General features: G+C 41.6%; 1 protein-coding gene across 1 annotated transcript in view; it reads left to right on the top strand.

Moving 5' to 3' along the window:
• LOC134331899 (inactive N-acetylated-alpha-linked acidic dipeptidase-like protein 2) overlaps positions 1–24,130 on the top strand; it is a 196,366-nt gene that overhangs the window by 75,342 nt on the left and 96,894 nt on the right. Inside the window, exons 5-6 of the mRNA XM_063013437.1 lie at positions 12,556–12,699; positions 23,529–23,621. Of these exons, the coding sequence (XP_062869507.1) occupies positions 12,556–12,699; positions 23,529–23,621 (237 nt within the window). The remainder of the gene's footprint in view (positions 1–12,555; positions 12,700–23,528; positions 23,622–24,130) is intronic.

Below are 24,130 nucleotides of genomic sequence, written 5' to 3'. Positions count from 1 at the left end.
GTCTGATACTCCTGATCTACTAGTTATGACACCCTACAGCTACATTGCATGTCCACACTTTGATTTGAAGACCTTGAGCCCGCAGAAAGACTCGCCATGTTCACGGCACTGTTTATTATCCTCTTTTCCACTGACTGCTGTCTCCTCACAGTTCGCACCGTGTGCTTAGATCAGTGGGCCTCGGTCCGAGAGAACGAGCTGCTGTCAAAGCCGGTGGGCACTTAGGAACTGTCTGTGAAACACTCCTCTGTATGTCACTCTTTTCATTTGAGCCGTGCCAGCCTCACTCCAGTCTGATGCTCGGCAACCAGTCCTATTAATTTTAATGCCCAGTTCTTCAGCCTCGCTTTGATCTCTCACTGAACAGCAATGTATTCCTCCCCCACTTTTTCAGAGTGGCACTTTTCTATTCAATCACCGCCTGACCATTATGTGGTGGAACAGGGCGGGCACGAGGATGCTCGTGGGGCCAAATTGTGCCCGGGCGACACTCCGGTAATGAGGCTAAAATGAAGGGCCGTGCTTGCGCTTCATGCTCGGTTCTGGTCTCTGATTCACCCGGGAAGCTCATAGAAGCACAGCAAGCCCACTTCTATTGGTCTGACTGATGCCCGTTGTTTACCACTCAGTTCAAAAGATTGCAGGCTGTGTCCAAAATGGCACTATAATTAAATATTTTATTTGTATGTGTTAGTTCATGCATCATGGAGCATTTTAACTATCTGCTTTCAGACCATGCTAATTTTCCCATTAACTTTTATTTGTAGCTTATTTCAAAATTGTAGGCCACATGGTGTGTTTCCGGCCTCTCTTTCGCTCTTCATCGATAAGGCCAAAAGCTGAGACTTGTTCTACTCTTAAGAGTGTTTTTTTAAGAACATGTGAATATACTGAGACCATTTTGCAGTGCCAGCGATGCCTTGTTCAGTCCAACGCTTTTGCATTTCAAAGAGCTGAAAGCTTTGATGGCTTGTTAGAAAGCGTTTGTACGTGCACTTTACAGGTGAATCACTTACCACATGTTTTAATGTGGAAACTTTAATTATTATTTTAAATTTTTTACTGATACTTGTGCAGATACTTGTTCATTTTATTTTTCAGTCTGGTTCTGTTGGGAAACATGGGGTGCAAGAGGAGAATACCCTGGTCACTCTTACCCCTCAGACATACCTACCGCTGAGATTCGAACCCAGATCTCAGAGGTGGTGGGCTCTAGCGTAATCAATTGTACTGGATCTTATATTGTGCTGTGCATATACCAGTGAGCCAAAACATTAGGACCACTCCAAGTGTGCATGGCAATGTCTGTTTCATAACAGTTGTGCATGACCCAAGTAGGGATTTGGTCACTCTCACCCCTCAGACCCAGCTGGTCAACAGCACTGCTGAGATTCAAACCCAGATCTCAGAGGTGGTGGGCTCTAGTGTAATCAATTGTTCTGGATCTTATATTGTATAGTACTGTGCATATACCAATGAGTCAAAACATTAGGACCGCTCCACAAAAGTGTTCATAGCAGTGCCTGTTTCCTAACAGTTGTGCATGTCCCAAGCAGGGATTTGGTCACCCTTATCCCTCAGACATAGCCATTCATGTCTGTATAGACACCTGACTGGTCGATAGCATCACTGAGATTCGAACCCAGATTCAGAGGTGATGGGCTAGCATAATCTGGATCTTATATTGTACTGTGCATATACCAATGAGCTAAAACATTAGGACCTTTACAACAGTGTGCATGGCAATGCCTGTTTCCTAACAGTTGTGCATGTCCCATGTAGGGATTGGGTCACTCTCACCCCTCAGACATAGCCAATTATGTCTGTATAGACACCTGGCTGGTCCATAGCATCACTGAGAGTCGAATTCAGATCCAGAGGTGATGGACTACCATAATCTGGATCTTATATTGTACTGTGCATATACCAATGAGCCAAAACATTAGGACCACACCACAAAAGTGTGCATGGCAATGCCTGTTTCATAACAGTTGTGCATGTCCCAAGCAGGGATTTGGTCACCCTCACCCCTCAGACATAGCCAATCATGTCTATAGAGACCCGGCTGGTAGATTGCACTGCTGAGATTCGAACCCAGATCTCAGAGCTGGTGGGCTAGCAAAATAGACTGCTGTGCCATATGTAAGCCAGACAAAACACAATTCTATGTATCCTTGTAAATCCATTAGAGGAAAAGCATGCATAATTTTTGTGCATGTATGTACATTAGCCTAACTATCATACTATGTTTGTTTTTCACATTATCCTGGTCATGTTCGCGGTGGGTCCAGCAGTCCATTACAGGGTACCACTCACTCATATATTGATTTACTCACAATAATCGTCAAAGGTGATTTAAAGCAGGAAATTCATGTGTAAGAGGTAAAAGAAAACCTGAATGGGAAAACAGAAGGGAACCTACTGTAGGTGTACATACTTATCAAAACTCTGTACAGGCTTTGATCTTAGTTTTGGATTGACACCAGGTCTCTAGAACCCATGTTGCACAACAACTTGCAACAACTATATTATAGTTAATATATTATGTACATCAGACCGCACACAAATGAAGCTACAAGTGTATGTTCTACAACATTTGGTATCAGATGCCTAATGAGCTTACAGCTAAAATCCATGAATGCAACATCAAGCAAATCAGATCAGGCCTCGTGCCGTATGCCATCCATGGCTAGAATTTAATTTGATCCAGAGAGAGAACAATTGAACTGCTGAGATATTTCACATTCATCTAATTAACTTCAGTCAAAGCTGGGTCATCGTGCACTGAGGCAAATGGTTAGCACTCCACTGCACATGCATTGAGAATTTAGACTCTAGGTGCCTGCACCTCAAGATTATTGAAAATAGGTCCACCTTCATGATCAATGGCTCAGAGTAAACATCTGTCCAAAAGCAAACCTAAACCAGGTACTGTGTTGGACATTCTAGGCTAACACATGTCCACTTAATAAATGGGGAAGAACTTCTATAGTGAACATGCTGTGAGTGCTTATAATCATTAAGCATATTTTATTAAATGTCCTAAATAACATAAATAACATAAATAAATAATCTAAAACCATGATGGACATAACAAAGCATCAACCACAATGAAGCAGCGACTGTTATTAAGTCCCTCAGACACATAAAACTAAAGATCCATATTTACACCCAAAAGAAAGAATTACTTAGACAAAGACATTTATGTTTTAAGAACTAAACCCAACCTTTCGTGAAAAGAAATTATAAGAACTTACACCAATTAGGCATAACATTATGACCACTGACAACTGCAGTGAATAACACTGATTATCTCTTCATCATGGTACCTGTTAGTGGGTGGGATATATTAGGCAGCAAGTGAACATTTTATCCTCAAAAGTTGATGTGTTAGAAGCAGGAAAAATGGGCGAGCATGTTCCAAGGAAGGAAGAGTCTTAAACCGGCGACAGGGTCATGGGCGGCCAGGGCTCATTGATGCACGTGGGGAGCGAAAGCTGGCCCGTGTGGTCCGATCCAACAGACGAGCTACTGTAGCTCAAATTGCTGAAGAAGTTAATGCTGGTTAATGGTGGAATCTGTTCATTTCTTAGTGATAGCAAGTTCCTATTCTAAATCATCAGAGCATCTTGATTATTCTACCATAGTTATCTTACTGTAAAATACTGCACTTTTTTAACATAAAACTTTATTTTTGCCCCACTCAGGTTTTTTTTTTACATTTCTTATCTAAAGCAGAGGTCAGTCACGCGTCCCCTTACAGGCATCCCATGGTTAAGGGATTTGTTAAAGAACCCAGTAGTAGCAGCTTAGCTATTTCAACTCTTAACCCTGCAGTTAGAATCAGCACCTCCACCTCGCTGCTCAGTTTTAATGAGTGAGAAGTTTGTTTGCAACATCTTGAGTGTTTACAGTCTAATTGTGGTACATATGGTCGTGCCATACGCACATCTTTCAGCTCGAAAGCTTCTCTATACAGTATGTACAGTGCTTTCAATTATCCCAGTTTAGCAGATATTTGCATTCTGGAGAGAGTTTTCTTATTATTGCTGCCAACGCTTCACTGGTAGTGAAGTGACAAGTCACACTTTTTTATACTTTTTTATCTGCACTGCCTGCAGCATCACAGCAAGAGCAAAGCATATAGTTGTATGTGTGGTGGGCTGCACTGAGGTTCTTATCACCACTGTCTGCGAGGTGTTTTGCATGGGGTTTCTACAAATGTAAAAACTTTTTTGGCTTGACTGCTTAAAACAGTGGTGTCCAAACTTTTTTCTAGTAGGGCCAGATTTGATAATGTGAAAGTGCCCGAGGGCCAACAGTCCCTGATGACCATATTTTAAACAATAAAATATGCATATAAATTCACTGTTATTTAATAATTTTATTTTCACACAGCGAACAACAAACAAATGTAAGCATTCAGCTGAATACATCGGGATCAATAAAGTCTTATCTTATCTTATATACAGAACAAGCTATTTGAATTTCTAACTGAACTTTAAAACATAAGGCATAAGTTCTCTCCACTCAAATTCTTAGGTTGTTGTTTTAGTACAATAAGTCACGTAAAATGTTGTCCATGTTAATCGTTGTTTGTACAGCCTGTGTTGCTTTTATCACGTCATATATCATTCACGGTTTTGCCGCTTCTCATGTGCATGTGTACTTACACAGGGAATTGCATCTTGAATTAGTATAATTTTTTTTTTTTTTCTGTTTGATTGTGCTGGCAGGCCACAAGTAATGCAATTAAAGACAGAAGACGCAGGCCTTATAAAATCCGACCTCGGGCTGTGATTGGCCCGCAGGCCGGACTTTGGACATGCCTGGCTTAAAATAAAGTGAATTGAGGTGATTGGTGCTTTGTATTGATCCATTGCCTCGTCTTATATTTCTGTTTCCATTTTTCTACTCTGGCAACTGAATACAATTTGAGCAAGTGAGGGTTAAGGGCCTTGTTTAGGAGCTCAACAAGGGTAACTTGGTGATGGTGGGGCTTGAAACGGCAACCTTATGATTAATAGTTCAGTACCCTATTCGCTGAGCTACCACTGGTAGTGGCTTTTCAGAATGAAGTGGCTACTGAAGTATAAATATATTATTTTGGACCTCAGGTGGTGCAAGGGTAAAGCATGCTAGCACACCAGAGCTGACATTTCAAACTTATCGGTTCAAAACGGTTCGTAACTCAGCTCTGCCATCCGTCAGACCGGGCGCCTACACAAACAACGATTGGCTGTTGTTTAGAGGCAGGGTGCCGGAGGGGACCTCATAACTGATGCAATTACGACCTCTGCTGGCTGATTGATGGCGCCTGCACAGAGACGAGAGATAACGTGTGATCAGGGTGTGGCTCTCCTTACACAAAGCTGATCCACATATGAACTCGCCTCATGCAGAAAAATGAACTACTGTATATATAAATATATAATTTTAAATGTAAGATAACATGAAAGGTGTAAAACGCCCCTAATACCTTTATTAATATCCAGAAATTTCTCAAATGCATTTAATGATTAGGTTTAAATCAGTGTTTGGGTAGGTGAGTCAGTGTTTCCTCTTGAATTTTTTTTTGCAGCGGTGGCAGGCACCCTCAACCCCCCCACACACCCACGGCCCCCATCCAGTGCAGTGCAAAATTAATTAAATAAAAGTTCGTGTTAAAAATTAACACATTAGCCTTGACAGCACTGTTTTAAAGCTTAGAATCTAAGCAGGCTCCATTCATTAGGCAGTATGTGCATAAGCAATCAGCTCGGACCGTGACGTCATCTGTGGGCGTGTCACAGTGTAGAGGCTGTGAAACTGCTATTGCGCTGTTCTTTCATATTTTAGAAGTTCATCTGATTAAATGTTGATATTTTTAAAGCGATGAACTGTGTGATATGAGGTGGTAAAAGTGCTCTAGACAGAACGAACAACGCTTAACATGAAAAATAAAGCTTAACGTGACTTATTGTATTAAAACAATGACCGATGAATTTGGACAGTACAGAGCACTTATAACCAGTACAGAGCACTTACAACCAGTAATAACGGAGAGAAATTTAGTGTCCCTGTGTGGTACTTTTAGTACTCCAAGTTACGCTTTTTTTACGTAAAGCTTTTTTGATTCTCCCGAGAAGACGATTTTTTAAACCCCCGAGCTGCATAACCACCACACAAGAAGTGAATACAGCTAAACACAGATGTATGTGGAGCTTTTGGACTGGATTTAATGGTTATTTCACACAAATGGATGTTCGTGTCGTGGAACTTTTGTGATGTTTTATCGCTCAAACGGAGAACTGAGCAAATCGGCTATTTGAGCCGAGGGTCGCGGTGAGAGCGAAGCGCAAAACGATTCTCACGTGATGCACTAAAGAAAACAATAACTACGACAAACACGTCTACGTCTTCTTATCACCAATAGTTATTCGATGCTTTTGCATAAAAATGAACATCTGTAACAACAGCACAAATGCTCACATAATCTACACGCTCCGCATTACTCCACATCACTACTCTTGGCGCGCTTGGTTCCCAAAAATTGGATTGTAAGTGCTTTGGGACGGGGGTAATTGCAGTTTCATGTAATTATATAAATTCTGATGGAGCGGTGGCAATAATTAAGCAGCGGCGGGCCGCCACCGCAAAGTACATGTAGCGGAAACACTCTGAGTTTAAAATGCTGAAACCAGTTACTTGCATGTTACTCTGTTACACACTCATGAATTAGGCTGTCTAGTATAAATTAGGGCGAATTAGGGCCACAATAAATGCAAATTATATGTACATATACAAACCCGCCACACGCAAACCTGTAGCAAAGCAACTTGTCTGAAATCGAGCTTTCTTGATGTATGAAAATGTCATGAATTAAACACACAACATTTTGGACATTTCTCTGAGTGGATGGATCTAGACTCGGGGATTAGAAGGTCAGTGCGGGTTTATGTGCAGACGTTTGTGAGAAACAAAATAAGAAAAACAGACAGAAAAATCTAGTGAGAATCTACCCAGCTGCAATAAAGCATTGGTACAGGTTCTTGTTTTCCACTCACAAAGACTAATAACACACAAAGCATTATATCACCTTTTTTTCTCACTGCCTATGGCCCATCAAAAAGCATTTCCAAGGACAAGACCATCTTTCTTTGATGCTGGAGCACTCTGATGCTGTGGATGCTGTTTATCTTGTTCTTTTTTTCTACGGACTGTTTACTTTGTGTTTGTTCTTAGCTGTGCAAAATGCAGAACTAATTGGCCAGTGTATGATAAGAGCTGCTGGCCATGTCCCTGTTTGTTTTTTTTGTATCGAGAGAAATACAAGTAGCCTTAGAAAACTTTTAGAAAGTGCAGAGGAAGTGGGTTTTTAATGCATGACTGTGGCTTCTTTTCAAAACTGCTTTTCTTCCTGGGTCTGGTGTTTTTGGGTCGGCTGGTTGAACACTTCCTAATCTCTAGTCTGGGGAAGGTTCCTCCAGATGTTGGTCAACCAGGGGCCGGCTGTAGATGGGGGTACAACCGGTGGACATACGCCTGGACAGCTTCCTATTTTGTAAAATAATCAAATGCCAGGAAAACAAATCATTTGCTCCCCTCACAGATGGTTAATGGTTAAAGTATGTCCACAACTACATTCTCCGTGGGTGCTCAGGACTGTAGCTACTGCAGTACCGCTTGTATCTGGCCAGTGGGAGTTTTCTTGGCAGGGCACGTATCACACCTCCAGCACAACCTCTCCGTGTCTTGATTCCCCTCCCAGCAGAACCGTTGTGCAAGCCGTCTCCATTTCTTGGTCACGCCAGAGTCTCCTTCTCTCATTGATCCTATTGCTCCCATCACTTCATGCACCAAGTTTAAGACTTTCTGCTTTCATGCTTTCCGGAACCCCTAACTTTGGGCAAGCAGTGTTGACAGATGACCGGTTCTTGGCAGCATCGTTGTGTCCTCCATATGCATTGTGTTCTTCATCTGCTCCTGCAAGGACAAAACAGTGTGTTTATCTCTATAGCCTGACCTTAGCTGTACACCTTTACAGCCCAGACGTGACTGTTTAGAATAAAAGTGTCCAAACTTTTCTTGTTGGGGGCCAGATGAAGTAAAAATATGCAAACACAGGCCACAGGCTCTTTATTAATTAAACAACAAGACACTGACATGGTGGTGGTGTGTTAGTGTGTGTTGTGCTGGTATGAGTGGATCAGACACAGCAGCGCTGATGGAGTTTTTAAACACCTCACTGTCACTGCTGGACTTAGTCCACCAACCAAAAATATCCAGCCAACAGCGCCCCGTGGGCAGCGTCCTGTGACCACTGATGAAGGTCTAGAAGATGACCAACTCAAACAGCAACAATAGATGAGCGATCGTCTCTGACTTTACATCTACAAGGTGGACCAACTAGGTAGGAGTGTCTAATAGAGTGGACAGTGAGTGGACACAGTATTTAAAAACTCCAGCAGCGCTGCTGTGTCTGATCCACTCATACCAGCACAACACACACTAACACACCACCACCATGTCAGTGTCACTGCAGTGCTGAGAATCATCCACCACCTAAATAATACCTGCTCTGTGGTGGTCCTGTGGGGGTCCTGACCATTGGAGTACAGGGTGAAAGCAGGCTCAAAACGTATGAGAAATAGATGGACTACAGTCAGTAATTGTAGAACTACAAAGTGCTTCTATATGGTAAGTGGAGCTGATAACATGGACAGTGAGTGTAGAAACAAGGAGGTGGTTTTAATGTTATAGCTGATTGGTATATACTGTATATATAATAGATCTACGTGATTATTAACAATTACACTTCCTTTTAATTTGAGTGACTACTTATCTATCTTTCACTTACCAGTTTATACTAATATGAAGATTATTATACTTCTTTAAATTAAACATACCCACTTCCCTCTGAAGTCATATTCATTTTTCCAACGTGCCTGAAAGAAGACAGTTCAAGCATTTTTTGCACCTGCTTAATAGCAAGGTAATTAAAATTTTATTCTTAAATACCTTACAAGCTGTTTCAAAACTGACAATGGGTCGCAAATGGCCCGCGGGCTGTGGTTTGGACATTCACCTATAGGGCAATTCAGTGTCTCCAAGTAACCTGACTGCATATTTTTGGACTGTGGGAGGAAACCGGAGATCCCAGAGGAAACCCACACAGACACGGGGAGAGCATGCAAACTCCGCACAGAAAGGACCCGGACCGCTCCACCTGGGGGTCGAACCCAGGACCTTCTTGCTACGAGGGGACAGTGCTACCCACTTAGCCACTGTGCCGCTTTGGTTTAGAACATGAAACACCGTTTAGTTGTAACAACGTTTAGACTAGATTACATAAACTCTGCACACATACTCAACCAGTCCCTTCCCCCCCCCCCCCCCTTTCTGGTCAGGCAGTCTAATAACTCTTGAAGATGTCCCAGAGTGTTGTTTTATTCCATGGCTAGGTTGTGCACTCTGCTGGGCTGGGTAAGAATCATAATTCTGTGATTCCTTTTGTCAGATTGCTTATTAAGTCTCTGGTTTCAATGAAAAAGCTGTATTTTGATGTGTGATAATTGCTTGATTTGACCCCAAACCACAATATAATCTGAATATTTTATACAAAGCATTTTAACCGTTTTTAGGAGTACCTATAAATGTGTTTTCCTTGCATCATAATGCAGCTTTTTTCCATTTTAAATGTGCATATTATGACCGCATTATAAAATCCCTGGAGAGAAAATTCATTTACGATATCAGGTGTTGGATTATCCTTTCAGATATGAATACTTCAGGGCAAATTAGGATATTACGCTGTTATGGGGCGCTCAGATAAAAATATGGATTGATATCAATGCACATTCATATGGGTTAAGCTAATTAACTCCAATTATCCTATTTCTCTTGATGCAATCATGATTTCTGTAGGTAATTTCATTACAGAACTTATCAGAAGACCCATTTCAAAACTCGACAGTTTGTCCCCATTTCTATTTCAAATGAGCAAACGTTCGGCTCATAATGACATCCACTACCGTCCTGGCTCAGTTTCAGCATTTAATCATTTTTGTTTTGTCCTCACCAAGGGAACGTAGCCTAATCAAGTGGTTGCAGAGCTCCCCGGTCTCCCGATTGTTAACGGCATATGACTCCGACCCATTACACCGGTGTGGGAGAGCTGCTGGAAAATTGAAGCCGCTAAATAAATTTGTTCCTAAAGTGGGATTAGGTGAGCCGTTCCTCGCTTTTAATGAGGCTGAATCAATGAAGCATTGCACCCACCTAAATCCCCACTGAGTTCCGCCGGAGCCATTACTTCAAACCCGAAAATCCTCCGGCGCATTAGCACAGCACCAGTGAGCCACAATCAGCAGCGGGAAAAAGCTTTGATACAGACGCAGACACCCGAGTCAGGCTGTGGAAACCGTCTGTGTATTTTTTTGGGTTCTCCTGTGCTGGATTTAAGGTGGATTATAGCCCTCTCATTCAGCCCACAAATTTCACACTAACGCACACACACACACACACACACACACCTAGGGGTAGACAGCACATCTATGGACACTTCAAGCTGTTTGGCTTTCCTCTCATAAACACAGTTCCTGGATATAATAACCAAACAGAGAGCTTCTAGATCGGGCTAATTATCTTGCTAACATGCTGTTTCAGCTTCTCTTTTCCTGATGTGTTTGCAGAATAACAAACCTTCAGACCTTGAGTCCCCCTAAATGTAGTGTTTAACTATTAAATCTATGTAGGCTGAGACAATGTTAAATCTGTACCTATGAATATAGAATGTAAAGTGGCAGACAGCTAAACTATAGCTAATAAATATTTGTATGTTAACTTGTATGCAGTGGATTTAAAAAGTATTCAAAGCCCTTGAATTTTAACATGCTTTATGTTGTGGATATAAATGGGTCCGTGTACCTTTGGTCATTTGTTTTTCATTAAAAAAAACAAAAAAACAAAATAGAGCCGCTCAGATGGCGCGGTGGTAAAACACGCTAGCACGCCAGCGCTAACATTTTGAACTTAGCTTTGAACTTTAACATTTGAAGTCATTTAGCTTTGCTTAATGTATTCCAATGCTTATACATGTGTAATTAGGACCTAATGTAGATCCCCTTTAAATAAATTACTAGGCATAACATTATGAATACCTTCCTAATATTGTGTTGATCCTTCTTTTGCTGCCAAAACAATTGTGATGCTCTGTGTATTCTGACACCTTTCTATCAGAATCAGCATTAACTTCTTCAGCAATTTGAGCTACAGTAGCTCGTCTGTTGGATCCCTTCGCTCCCCACATACATCAGTGAGCCTTGGCAGCCCATGACCCTGTCGCCCATTTTTCCTGCTTCCAACATCGACGTTGAGGATAAAATGTTCACTTGCTGCCTAATATATCCCACCCACTAACAGGTGCCGTGATAAAAAGATAATCAGTGTTATTCACTTCACCTGTCAGTGGTCATAATGTTATGCCTCGTCGGTGTATGATTGGTATATAAAATCCTTGTTAATAATTGATTTGGATGCCTGGTGTGTATTTACGCAGTATTATGGAATAGATTTAAAATAGACCCACAGTCACATTTTTGCCGTCACATCACAGAATAACAATAAGGAAAACTGGTTGTCATGGATTTTATCATGAGAAAGTAGAAATGTTGAAAAATGCAGTTAGAAATAAGAGTTCGCTAGAGAAAGAAATCAATACAACTGACGATAAGGAGGTTGTGAGAGAAAAAAAATCAACACAACACATTTTTAAGGCTTTCTTAAAGTAAATCGACATTGTAACAGACTTTGCTGCGTCCCTAAATGTCACATCTAAACGTAGTGGTTATTATCACAAAGGTGAACTATATAGTCAGAAGTACTTCAACACCTGACCATGAGCTTTACCATGAAGTTGTTTGATACTTGGTGAAAACCTACAGACACAGAGAGAATTTAAATTGCTCAGAGAGTAAAGGTTTGAACCCAGGACACTGGGGCCATGCAGCACTCACAGTATGCATGGTGTCAGTAAATCTGTGTTCAAAAAAACTTTAGTATGAATCGTTATTTATTTATTTATTTTTTCCAACCTTTTCCTCCCAATTTTCTCCCCCTATTCTAGTCGTGTCCAGTTCCCCTGATTGCATCCTCCACTGATTCAATCCTCCACCGCTGACTGAGGACGCTTCTCAACTGACACACGCCCCCTCAGACACATGCTCAGTACAGACTGCATTTTTCACCTGCACGAATCGAGTTCATATACACCGATCAGCACTGTGCACGGAGAGCCACACCCTGATGAGCATTATTCCTCAGAACTGTGCAGGCACCATCAATCAGCCAGCAGGGGTCATAATTGCACCAGTAATGAGCACCTATGATCCGGCTTGTCCCTAACCCTATTAAAAACAGCCAATCGTTGTTCATGCAGCTGCCCAGCCGGATGGCAGAGCTGAGATTTGATAAGATGTATTCAAAAACCCAACTCTATTACATTTTAAATCAGTTAGTTTTAACTGTCTGTTGATGTTTCTAGTTTTTTAATTTTTTTATGTTCCTTCACTTCAGGTGGCAGCTTCAGGGATGATCGTCACAACCTGACGTCCTTGCTGGTTCAACCAATCTCTGCTGAGCTGGCGAAACTGCTCCTATCTGCGGTCAGCGTCGGTCATGGCCAGCCTTGTGTCCCTTTACAAAGGTCTTCAGCCTCAGGTAAAGCACAGGATAAATATCCACAAAGTTAAATCAGTTCATCTGGACAAGAGATATGTTTCATCACTCATCCAAGTGTCTTGTTCAGTCTGAGCTGGTGGTGAATACAAGGAGGAGGCTGGTTTGAACGAGGAGTCAAAGAGGCCAACTATGTAAAGAGGGAATGACCATCCCTAAACCGAGGGGGAAGGGGGGGGGCAGCAGAGAGTATATCTCTTGCCATCTTATAATGCCGTGATTTGAGCTATACCCCAATCATATGTGAAAGGCACACATGGCCATAGTAATTAATGGTCATTGTGATTTGCATATGGACCTAATTACTGGATTGTTATGCAAATCGTCTGCATATAAGGTTGAGGTATTCACCACCAGCTCAGACTGAAGAAGTCACTTGGATGAGTGACGAAACGTATCTCTACATCAAACTTGTGTCCAGATGAACTGATTCAACTTTGTGGATTTGTGTAATTATTGAGCATGCGTCAAGAGACACAGGATAAATACTTTACATTTACATTTTCAGCATTTAGCAGACGATTTAGCAGATTTTTATCCAAAGCGACTTACATTATACAGTCTAAGCAATTGAGGGTTAAGGAACCTTCTGCTTACTAGTCCAGTACCTTAACCGCTAGGCTACAACTGTCCAACTTTACAGATAAATACTTTACTCAAACCTCTGGTCATAAGACTGACATTAGCACGTCATAAACCTGTCATGTCAGATGAGCACTCATAACAATTGATCATTTTACTAAAGTATGTAGCGAGAAGGCGAGTGTTTGTTTAAGGACTGAACGAGAGGCAGACGTGTAACGAGGTCTATAAAGACATGGTTTGACGAGTTTATATGGTGTGCAGGTACTCCAGTGATTTGCACAAAGTCCTGGTCTGACCTTCTTGTCCAGAAGAGGCTGTTATTGCCATGAAGAGGGTAAAACTCTATAGGATTAGGTTTTGTTATAGGCTGTCCAGCTAGCTCATGGCCATATAGTGTACTTGAAATAGCAACCAGTACATTTGTTGCAGAACTACATCATATATAATTAGGATAAACTGCACTGTTGTTCCTAATATACCAAAATCTAATATTATTATTATTCTTTACTAGGATTTAAAAGTCATGATTTACACACTTTGGTTACATTCATGACAGAACAGGTAGTTACTGTTTACATAAGATTCATCAGTGAAACACAGTCATGGACAATTTTGTATCTTCAATTTACCTCACTTGCACGTCTTTGGACTGTGGAAGGAAACCGGAGCACCTGGAGGACACCCATGGGGAGAACATGCAAACTCCACACAGAAAGGAACCACAACACTCCACCTGGGAATCGAACCCAGGACCTTCTTTCTGTGAGGCGACAGTGCTACCCACCAAGCCAAAATCCAATAAAAGGAATACATATTTATATGAGCAAAAAAAATATGCCCAAGTAGATCTAAGCCTAAATTCAGCGAGGCCTGTGGAGATTGTGTCATGTGTGAAGCTGTTCTCCTGAGCTCCTATTCTCACAAAATTCAATTCTGGTGCCTTTCCCTTGAGCCTTTACCACAATCCTTACAGAATGCAGCTGGCTTTCACACAGTACATGAAATAATCTCTTGTAAGGCACAGCCACTGATACTAGCTAGTTCACAGCTAGCAGAAGGCCTGTGTGCCTCAGGTTATCGTGTTACAATGCTTGCTACTCCAGAGACAGACTTGCTGTTCCTGTGGGCACGAGGATTTGCTGTGTCGACCACAGTTTGCTGTGATTAAATCTGGTTTAAATAAGCCCCATAATGCTTCAGGAAACTGATCAAAGACATATACGCTAAAAGCGTGATAATTCCAGTGCCTTTATTTACTTACCCTTTTGGAAATACAAACAGCCTGTTATCTCTCTGTTGCGTTTTTCATTATTAGTGATTAGTGCGACTCTTGGTGACTAATTCACTGATTACCCATTTTGTCAGACCCAATACAGAGGCCTAAATTAGGGGATAATTAACATTTAAACCCTTTACATTAATTATCTATCTGATTTATCTGCCAAGTAATTATTGGCAATGTTTCCCAAACGTGCTTCTATACAAAACAGAAATCTGTATTATAAAAGCAGATTATTAAATCTTATTTAGCAATGTGTTATATTTATCAATTTAGCTAATGTTATTAAGAATTCTATTCTGACTCCTGGTTTTCATTTGGATCCCGTGTCTCCAGGATTCTCTTTGGGTCCTTTTTAATGGCTTATTTATTATTCCTTTAATTGTATCCATCTATCTTATTGCTGGCTGTCCTCTTCCTTGTTTACTTTCAACACCTTCCAAGTGTAACTGTAGTCTCCAATGAATTGGTTCTTCTCATAATGTGTCCAAAATAAGAGGGCTTCAGTTTGGTTAATTGGTCTTCCTAGGTAGGGTTAGGTTTAATTTGATCGGCAATCTATTTGTCCACTGTTTGACCTGCTGCAGCTCAGTTACCAAAATTGCTGAGAACCACCACTGTAGATAATTGGGGAAAATAGGAAAAATTGTCCAGTTATTAAATAGAATCCAAAAACCATTAATTAAAATCTACTGGAACATTGGTGACACTTTTTGCTTTCAAGCAAGCTTTTATCTTCATGTGCTAAGAGGCAGACATGCATGAAACCCAAGAGTTATCCATGAAACAACCAAAGCCCAAAAAATATTCACTAACAAGGATCTAGAGGGCCATGGCACAACGGTAAACTACATTATAGAACTGTGTACACCATCATATTAATAGTCCAAGTTGATGCATAAACAATAAATGACCAAAATCATTGTACACCACAATTTCAAGCTTAATTCCAAAACAAAATTAAATTCCTAAACATTGAAGGGTTTCCACAAAATTTTACAGTGTGTTTATTCAGTCACAATAGCATTTATGAAGTGATACTTGACAAGAAAGTCTGGTTCGCAGTCAGTTTTAAATGTTAAATGAGGTTGAGGTGACTTCTTTGTTCAGGCTGCTCTTGTTTTTTCTACACCAAACTCATCAAACCACATTTTTATGGACTCTATTTTGTGCACAGACACACTTCCACAAGGTTGAAAGCATGCTGTTTATATGATATTAATGATTTCAAACGCCTTTTAGCAATGAGTGTGGCTGAAACACCACACTCAATGATTAGAATGAGCGCTCACATACCTTCATCCATACACAAGTATACAAGTCTCTTAGAAGTGCATGTTAACTTTTGACTTGAACAGTTTTTAGTTGTTCAGTACCACCGAAAGAAATGCTTACAAGGCTTAATTAAATTTGAGTGGAAGGTTATGGAACTACATTACAAATTTCCCCCCTAGCAAGCACCCCAGGAGGTCAGATTTAATAATCAATGGTTGGCCGTGTAGCCACCAGTGTTTGAACTCAATAAAGATGTCTCATTAAAAGAGGAGTTCAGTGTGGAGCAATTTTAATGAAATAATTCAGGCCATGGTGAAAGGTCGGAGTTTAAATGCAGCAGTGTTTTTCATCTTGCTATGAAAGATGTCTGCGGAGTGCGATGCTAAATAGAGCACAAAACTGCACCCTGTTAACCTGCCGAAGATTTTATCAGCTAGACTACATGGGCATCTGAGCTCATTACATACATCAAGGAATTCTTCTAATCAGTTATTTAATCAAATTGATTGTATGAACCTAAACTTAGTCGTTAGGAGGAGTCTCTGCATACTTCTGTCAGTATAGTGGCATATCCTGGGTAATGTATTTTGTCCATTCACATATACACAAAACTGGGCAGCACGATGGCTCAATGGGTAGCACTGTCTCCTCACAGCCAGAAGGTCCTGGGTTTGATTCCCAGGCGGGAATTCGTGGGTCACAGTTCCTTTCTGTGTGGAGTTTGCATGTTCTCCCCGTGTCTGTGTGGGTTTACTCCAGGAGCTCTGGTTTCCTCCCACAGTATAAAAACATGCAAGTGAGGGGAACTGGAGATACAAAATTGTCCATGACTGTGTTTGATATTAATCTTGTGAACTGATGAATCTTGTATCACCATTAATTAGCTCAGTAACAGTGTTGCAGTGGTAAAGGTACTGTAAACAAAAGGTTGCCAGTTCAAGCCCCACTATCGCCAAGTTGCCACTGTTCGGCCCCTGACCAAGGCCCTTGAATTGTATTTATTGATAATTGTACATTGCTTTGGATAAATGTGAATGTAATGATTTGGGCAGTCGTAGCCTATCAGTTACAGTACTGGACTAGTAATCAAAAGGTCGCTGGTTTAAGCCCCACCACTGCCAGCTTGTCACTGTTGGACCCCTGGGCAAGACGCTTAACCCTTAATATATATATATATACAGTGTATCACAAAAGTGAGTACACCCCTCACATTTCTGCAGATATTTAAGTATATCTTTTCATGGGACAACACTGACAGAATGACACTTTGACACAATGAAAAGTAGTCTGTGTGCAGCTTATATAACAGTGTAAATTTATTCTTCCCTCAAAATAACTCAATATACAGCCATTAATGTCTAAACCACCGGCAACAAAAGTGAGTACACCCCTAGGAGACTACAACCCTAAATGTCCAAATTGAGCACTGCTTGTCATTTTCCCTCCAAAATGTCATGTGATTTGTTAGTGTTACTAGGTCTCAGGTGTGCATAGGGAGCAGGTGTGTTCAATTTAGTAGTACAGCTCTCACACTCTCTCATGCTGGTCACTGAAAGTTCCAACATGGCACCTCATGGCAAAGAACTCTCTGAGGATCTTAAAAGACGAATTGTTGCGCTACATGAAGATGGCCAAGGCTACAAGAAGATTGCCAACACCCTGAAACTGAGCTGCAGCACAGTGGCCAAGATCATCCAGCGTTTTAAAAGAGCAGGGTCTACTCAGAACAGACCTCGCGTTGGTCGTCCAAAGAAGCCGAGTGCACGTGCTCAGCGTCACATCCAACTGCTGTCTTTGAAAGATAGGCGCAGGAGTGCTGTCAGCATTGCTGCAGAGATTGAAACGGTGGGGGTTCAGCCTGTCAGTGCTCAGACCATACGCCGCACACTACATCAAATTGGTCTGCATGGCTGTCACCCCAGAAGGAAGCCTCTTCTGAAGTCTCTACACAAGAAAGCCCACAAACAGTTTGCTGAAGACATGTCAACAAAGGACATGGATTACTGGAACCATGTCCTATGGTCTGATGAGACCAAGATTAATTCGTTTGGTTCAGACGGTCTCAAGCATGTGTGGCGGCAATCAGGTGAGGAGTACAAAGATAAGTGTGTCATGCCTACAGTCAAGCATGGTGGTGGGAATGCCATGGTCTGGGGCTGCATGAGTGCAGCAGGTGTTGGGGAGTTACATTTCATTGAGGGACACATGAACTCCAATATGTACTGTGAAATACTGAAGCAGAGCATGATCCCCTCCCTCCGGAAACTGGGTCGCAGGGCAGTGTTCCAGCATGATAATGACCCCAAACACACCTCTAAGACGACCACTGCTTTATTGAAGAGGCTGAGGGTAAAGGTGATGGACTGGCCAAGCATGTCTCCAGACCTAAACCCAATAGAACATCTTTGGGGCATCCTCAAGCGGAATGTGGAGGAGCGCAAAGTCTCGAATATCCGCCAGCTCCGTGATGTCGTCATGGAGGAGTAGAAAAGCATTCCAGTGGCAACCTGTGAAGCTCTGGTAAACTCCATGCCCAGGAGAGTTAAGGCAGTTCTGGGAAATAATGGTGGCCACACAAAATATTGACACTTCAGGAACTTTCACTAAGGGGTGTACTCACTTTTGTTGCCGGTGGTTTAGACATTAATGGCTGTATATTGAGTTATTTTGAGGGAAGAATAAATTTACACTGTTATATAAGCTGCACACAGACTACTTTTCATTGTGTCAAAGTGTCATTTTGTCAGTGTTGTCCCATGAAAAGATATACTTAAATATCTGCAGAAATGTGAGGGGTGTACTCACTTTTGTGATACACTGTATATATACGCCAGGACCGTCACATTTACATTTTACATTTTCTGCATTTAGCAGACGCTTCTACACAAAGCGACTTACAGTTGTGACAGTATACAATCTAAGCAATTGAGGGTTAAGGGCCTTGCTCAAGGACCCAACAGTGGCAACCTGGTAGTGGTGGGGTTTGAACCGGCAACCTTGTGATTACTGGTCCAGTACTTTAACCACTAGGCTACAACTGCCCTATTTATGAACTCTGTGCACAGAAGCACAGTCATGCTGAAGCAAAAAAAAAGTCCTTTTCCAAATTATTTATTTTCTAAAATTACTTGTGCTGTATATGTCTTAGCAATAAACCTAAAATCACCAGTTTGAAGGGTGTTCACATAGTTTAAGCAGCAGCTCATGAAGGCCCTCTTCTGGTCGTGCTCGTGTTCTGGGAGAAATGTGCTGCAGTTTTAATGGGGGTTATTAAGCTCTAATTCCAGCTATTGAGTGAAAATCCCTTCTTATCTTTGCATCATCACCCTGTCGATCCCACCAGCGCAGAGGCTCCACCATCTCGGCTTGATAGACAGTAAAGGATTTTCAGCTCCAGCGACAGAATGAAAGGAACGAGGCTTTGAAGCAAATCCCCCTGCCGAGGTTCCAATGAAGAAGTTAAAGACGGGTATTGGGGTGATTAGGAGTCAAGCGGCTGCTGTTTTGGTTGAGAGTGGTTTTAATTGGAACTCGCCAAGGTCCATAAGGTCGTGTGGCCGTATGTGAGGGTGTGAGTTTGCGTGTTTGTGCCTTGTGGAATGTTCTGCTAAAGCAAGAAATATTAATTTGGCAAAGGGGCTGAACAGAAGAGCCAATTGTATGTCGCCTTTTTTAATTATGTTCACATTTACATTTTCGGCATTTAGCAGGCGCTCTTATCCAGAGCGACTTACAGAAGTGCTTCCATAGTAAACATTATCTTACTTTAGTTTAAGTAGACAACAGTCCAAGAACACAAAACTGCTGAAACCCTGTTAGAACCAAAGTTTTTTTTTTTTTGCAAGAAATTAATAAGAGTGTTAGTAAGTAAGTACAAGTCAGCTTAAGTGCTTAGTAAAGAGATTTAAAAGACAGCGAGAGACTCAGATGTTTGGACAGACGGGGGAAGTTTGTTTCACCACTTCGGTGCCAGTACAGAGAAGAGCCGTCTTCCTCAAGTCCTGAGTGGAGGATCAAGTCGAGCCAGACTAGTGGCTCGGAGGTTGCGTGGTACAGAGCGTTGGTTAAAAAACAGACGGGCAACTGCGTTTTGGATGAGCTGCAAGGGTTTAATAGTGGACATTGGACCAGGAGGGAGTTGCAGTAGTCCAACCATGAGATTACAAGTGACCGCACAAGAATGTGGCTTTCATGGATAGAAATGGCCGAAACACCTACACTACATGTTGTTCATATGGAAATGCATTATGGCCAATGTTTAGGTGTTTCAGCTTTACCTGTCGCTAATAGGTGCATAATGTTATATGTTTATAACTTTGTGACAACAATTTAGCAAGAGAAAGGCTATTTCCTGTTCCTATTTGCACAAAGCAGTTCGGTTTGATTAATTTCGTTTGCCTGCAGAAAGCAGCCCTGACTTCAACCCCACCAACTTCATATGTCAGGTGCTTCTTCAGTTCCTGACTTCTCAAGTGCTTGTTGAACTAAATGGACTCACATTTCTACAGACACAATGCAAACGTTCTCCTAGGAGAGTGGAGCCTGTTATAGCTGCAACATCATTAGCTTTAGTTCATGGATTTAGAATTGAAGATCCAACCATCTCATGGTCAAGAGTCTACATTGCTTTGGCCATATAGTGTAATTGGCTACTCTTTGTCCAAAGGGTTCAGTAGCAGAGATTAAACAGTGAGCTGAATGCATTTCCATGTGTACAGCATGTATTGTAGGTGGTGTGCAGCTCTAAAATCTGAGGTTCATTCCTTGGCTGCAGTTACAGTCCATGTGAAGTTGCTATGTTACTCCTGACCTCCCAAAAATATCACTTGCATATTGTCTGCACTTTACCCTTAGTTGTGAGTGGGTGTATATAAATAAATGACTCCTACAATAAAGTAGTGGCCTGTCCAACCTCAGGGTTGATGGTTTGATCCATGTCTAAATGTAAATCAATATGAGAATGTGAGTCTGCAATTGAGAGATGCCCAATTCTGGGTGTGTTGACCCTTCATGCACAGCTTCTTAAGTTTGTAGATCCAAGCTAAGAGTTTGATTCATAGTCTTCTTGGAGCTGGGCATCTTCCGTCTTGTTCTGGTTCCCCAAGGTACCTTGATTCCCTTCCATTTCAAATAATGACTGAATAAGCAAGCTAAGCGATGGATTGACACCCTATCTTTGGTGTATCAGGATCTTCCAGGATCGATCCCAGCCTTGGGCTTAATGTTTCCCAGGTAAGGTCTGGAACCTACCACCTTGATGAAGTGTTTATATGTTAAATGAATAATATAACGTGGACATTTTGTTGACCGATTCACATCACTTCTCACCAGTTCAGTGTCCGGCAATCAATGCAAGCCGTAAAACCACCTGAAGTGATGACATGAGCATCATCGATTCCCCCCAAAGCGGGATCTTTCCCCGGTGTCTCCAACGTCCCCTTAGCTCAGCAACTCCCCAACCATGACCTGATGTGGTCCAGTTTGAGCCATGTTCCATTAGCCGGATCAAACATTGAGAAGCTAGTAATCTGTGCTGTATTGATTGAACCGAGCCCTGACCACTCAAGAGGTTTCGAATCGTTTGTTTCCACCCGTCTGCACCCTCTCGTTTAATTCCCTTTCAATTAAGGCCCACTATATTGCTCCAGCATGCCCTAATCATATCAGTCCCTGCCTGCCATGGAGACCAGGCTTCATCAGGACATGCCCACAAGACACATCACAGCAGTAATGTTAGGTTTTAAACCCAGGCAAAGAACAGTCCATGCGATGTGGAATGACAATTTCTTTGGTTTGTTTCACAGTAAATCCTCTTTTTGATTTTCATCTCGCTTTTATTCACCATAGAAAAAAGCAATCAAAAGAAAAACGGCCCAAACGAATCAGTGTTTACTGTGAATGCCTTCTCACTACCACATTGGGTCAGTTCTCCTAAGCATCCCAGATGGATTCCATAAGTATAATAAATTGCCTGTCCAATTACAGCACTCAAGCAGAGAAGCTGCATGAAATAGCTTTATCGAAACACCTTCAATTACAGTGCTATCGATCGGCGTGAGCAGGTAGCTCGCACCAGAGCGTGGTGGTTGAATATTTGTTTCCCCCACTGTACAAAGTTCTCATTTATTTCGTACTCAGTTCAGTCACTGTAATCATCCCTGTCGGTGTGCCATATGCATCCTCTGTGCCAACTTCATCTTTATTTCTCTCTGATATTCACTGCATGAAATATGTGGCTAATCAAAAATGCGTCCGCATCCAAGCACTGCACCCCAAGGCTAAAATATCTGCCAGGGTTCCGGGGGCCTTCTCGAAAAGGATTTTTCAATTCTGGCTTCACCACATACCTGATGCGAACCTGCTTTTTATCTGGCAGTGTGTTGTTTGAACACACAGACGAAAGTGTTGCGGTACTTTTATCCGCTGGGATGATGCAGGTTTAATATTCACCTTGCGTCTTTTAGGTGCGATGCCAGCTGAGAAAAAAACAGTCATCGTGGTGCCCTACCTGTTCATTTCCCTGATGCATTTGTTGGCGTACGGTAGATGCTGAGTGCTGTGCGGAGAGGCTGGAAGTAGTTTTATTTGCTTTTCTTGTGGATCCTCTGTGCTGTAACGGTCAAATACAAAGTGTGAATGGTACTGATGCACTATATGGCCGAAAGTGCTGTAGATGGTCGTCCCTCCTAACAACTGTGTTCTGGTTTAGCCTTATTCAAAAAAACAATAATAATAATAAATTACTTTTGCTGCAACAATACAAAATACTCCTTTTTCTATTCCAGCATGCCTGTGACACTGTGCACAAAGTGAGCTCTATGAAGACATGGTTTGATGAGTTTGCTGTTGTTCACCCCATTTAACACCTTGAGGATAAATTGGAACATTTATTGCAAGCCAGGTTTAAATCTAAGTGTCTAACCTTACAATTGTTCCTTACAAATTGACTAAAAGGGCATACATTTTTACAGATACACTGTAAATCAATAAATGCAAACGCTCATGGTCAAGTGTTTACATACACCGACTAGGCGCTAATTACCTCTTCATCACGGCACCTGTTAGTGGGTGGGGTATATTAGCCAGCAAGTGAACATTTAATCCTCAAACTCGATGTGTTACAAGCAGAAAAAATGGGCGAGCGTGAGGATTTGAGCGTGTTTGACGAGGGCCAAATTGTGATGGGTAAACGACTGGGTCAGAGCATCTCCAAAACTGCAGCTCTTGTGGGGTGTTTCCAGTCTGCAGTGGTCACTATCTATCAAAAGTTGTCCAAGGAAGGAACAGTGGTAAACCAGCGACAGGGTCATGGGCGACAAAAGGCTTATTGATGCACGTGAGGAGTGAAAGCTGGCCCGTGTGGTCCGATCCAACAGACGAGTTACTGTAGCTTTAATTTTTGAAGAAGTTAATGCTGGTTCTGATAGAAAGGTGTCAGAATACACAGTGCATCACAGTTGCAGGGCTGTTTTGGCAGCAAAAGGGGAACCAACCCAATATTAGGAATGTGGTCATAACGTAATGCCTGATTGGTGTACTTTTTAGTGTAACAGAGCTGAAGATAGAGACACTTTCTGTTCATTTTATTGTTAAACCAAATAAATCATTTGTGTATATTGTATATTTTAATTGTAGCCATGTTTATATATAAATATTTTTTCTTGTTTTTTAGGAACCAAGATTATAAAGCTGCACATTAAATCCCAAACCTCCTATAATACTGTGTATAACGTCATTGGGTACCTAAAAGGAAGGAGTAATCCAGGTATGAAATTCTCTGTATTTATATATATATATATATATATATATATATATATATATATATATATTTATGTATATTTTTTGTGTATTTTCTGTATATTATTAACTTTTCTGTAAAGTTTTTGCATTTGGGGATACTACATTTAATTTATACTTCATTTCATATTTTAGTTCTCGGTTCGAAACTCGGCATTGCCACCGGTCGGCTGGGCATAATTGACAGTGTCTGCAGCAGACATGGTTCTGCTAGGGCGGGATGACTGGACTATGTGGGTGGGGTCTTCAAACGCTGTGTAAGGACCCTGATTAGCAGATAGAGAGGTGCCTGTGCAGAATGCATGGATGAAAAAGGGTTCCGCTAAGGGCTGCATGCGGGTCGAAGGAGGCGTGAGCAGCAAGCAGCAATATACCCACCTTGACTGCAATCAGGGATCCCCCAGAAGCGGAAGACAAATTGACTACACTAAAATTGGGAGAAAATGCATAAATAAAATAGAAAATACAAATAAATAA

The sequence above is a fragment of the Trichomycterus rosablanca genome, chromosome 17, assembly GCF_030014385.1.
Source record: "Trichomycterus rosablanca isolate fTriRos1 chromosome 17, fTriRos1.hap1, whole genome shotgun sequence".
NCBI classification, from domain to species: domain Eukaryota; kingdom Metazoa; phylum Chordata; class Actinopteri; order Siluriformes; family Trichomycteridae; genus Trichomycterus; species Trichomycterus rosablanca.
The sequence above is the reverse complement of the archived record's forward strand: the minus strand, read 5'-3'. Positions and strand labels throughout refer to the sequence as shown.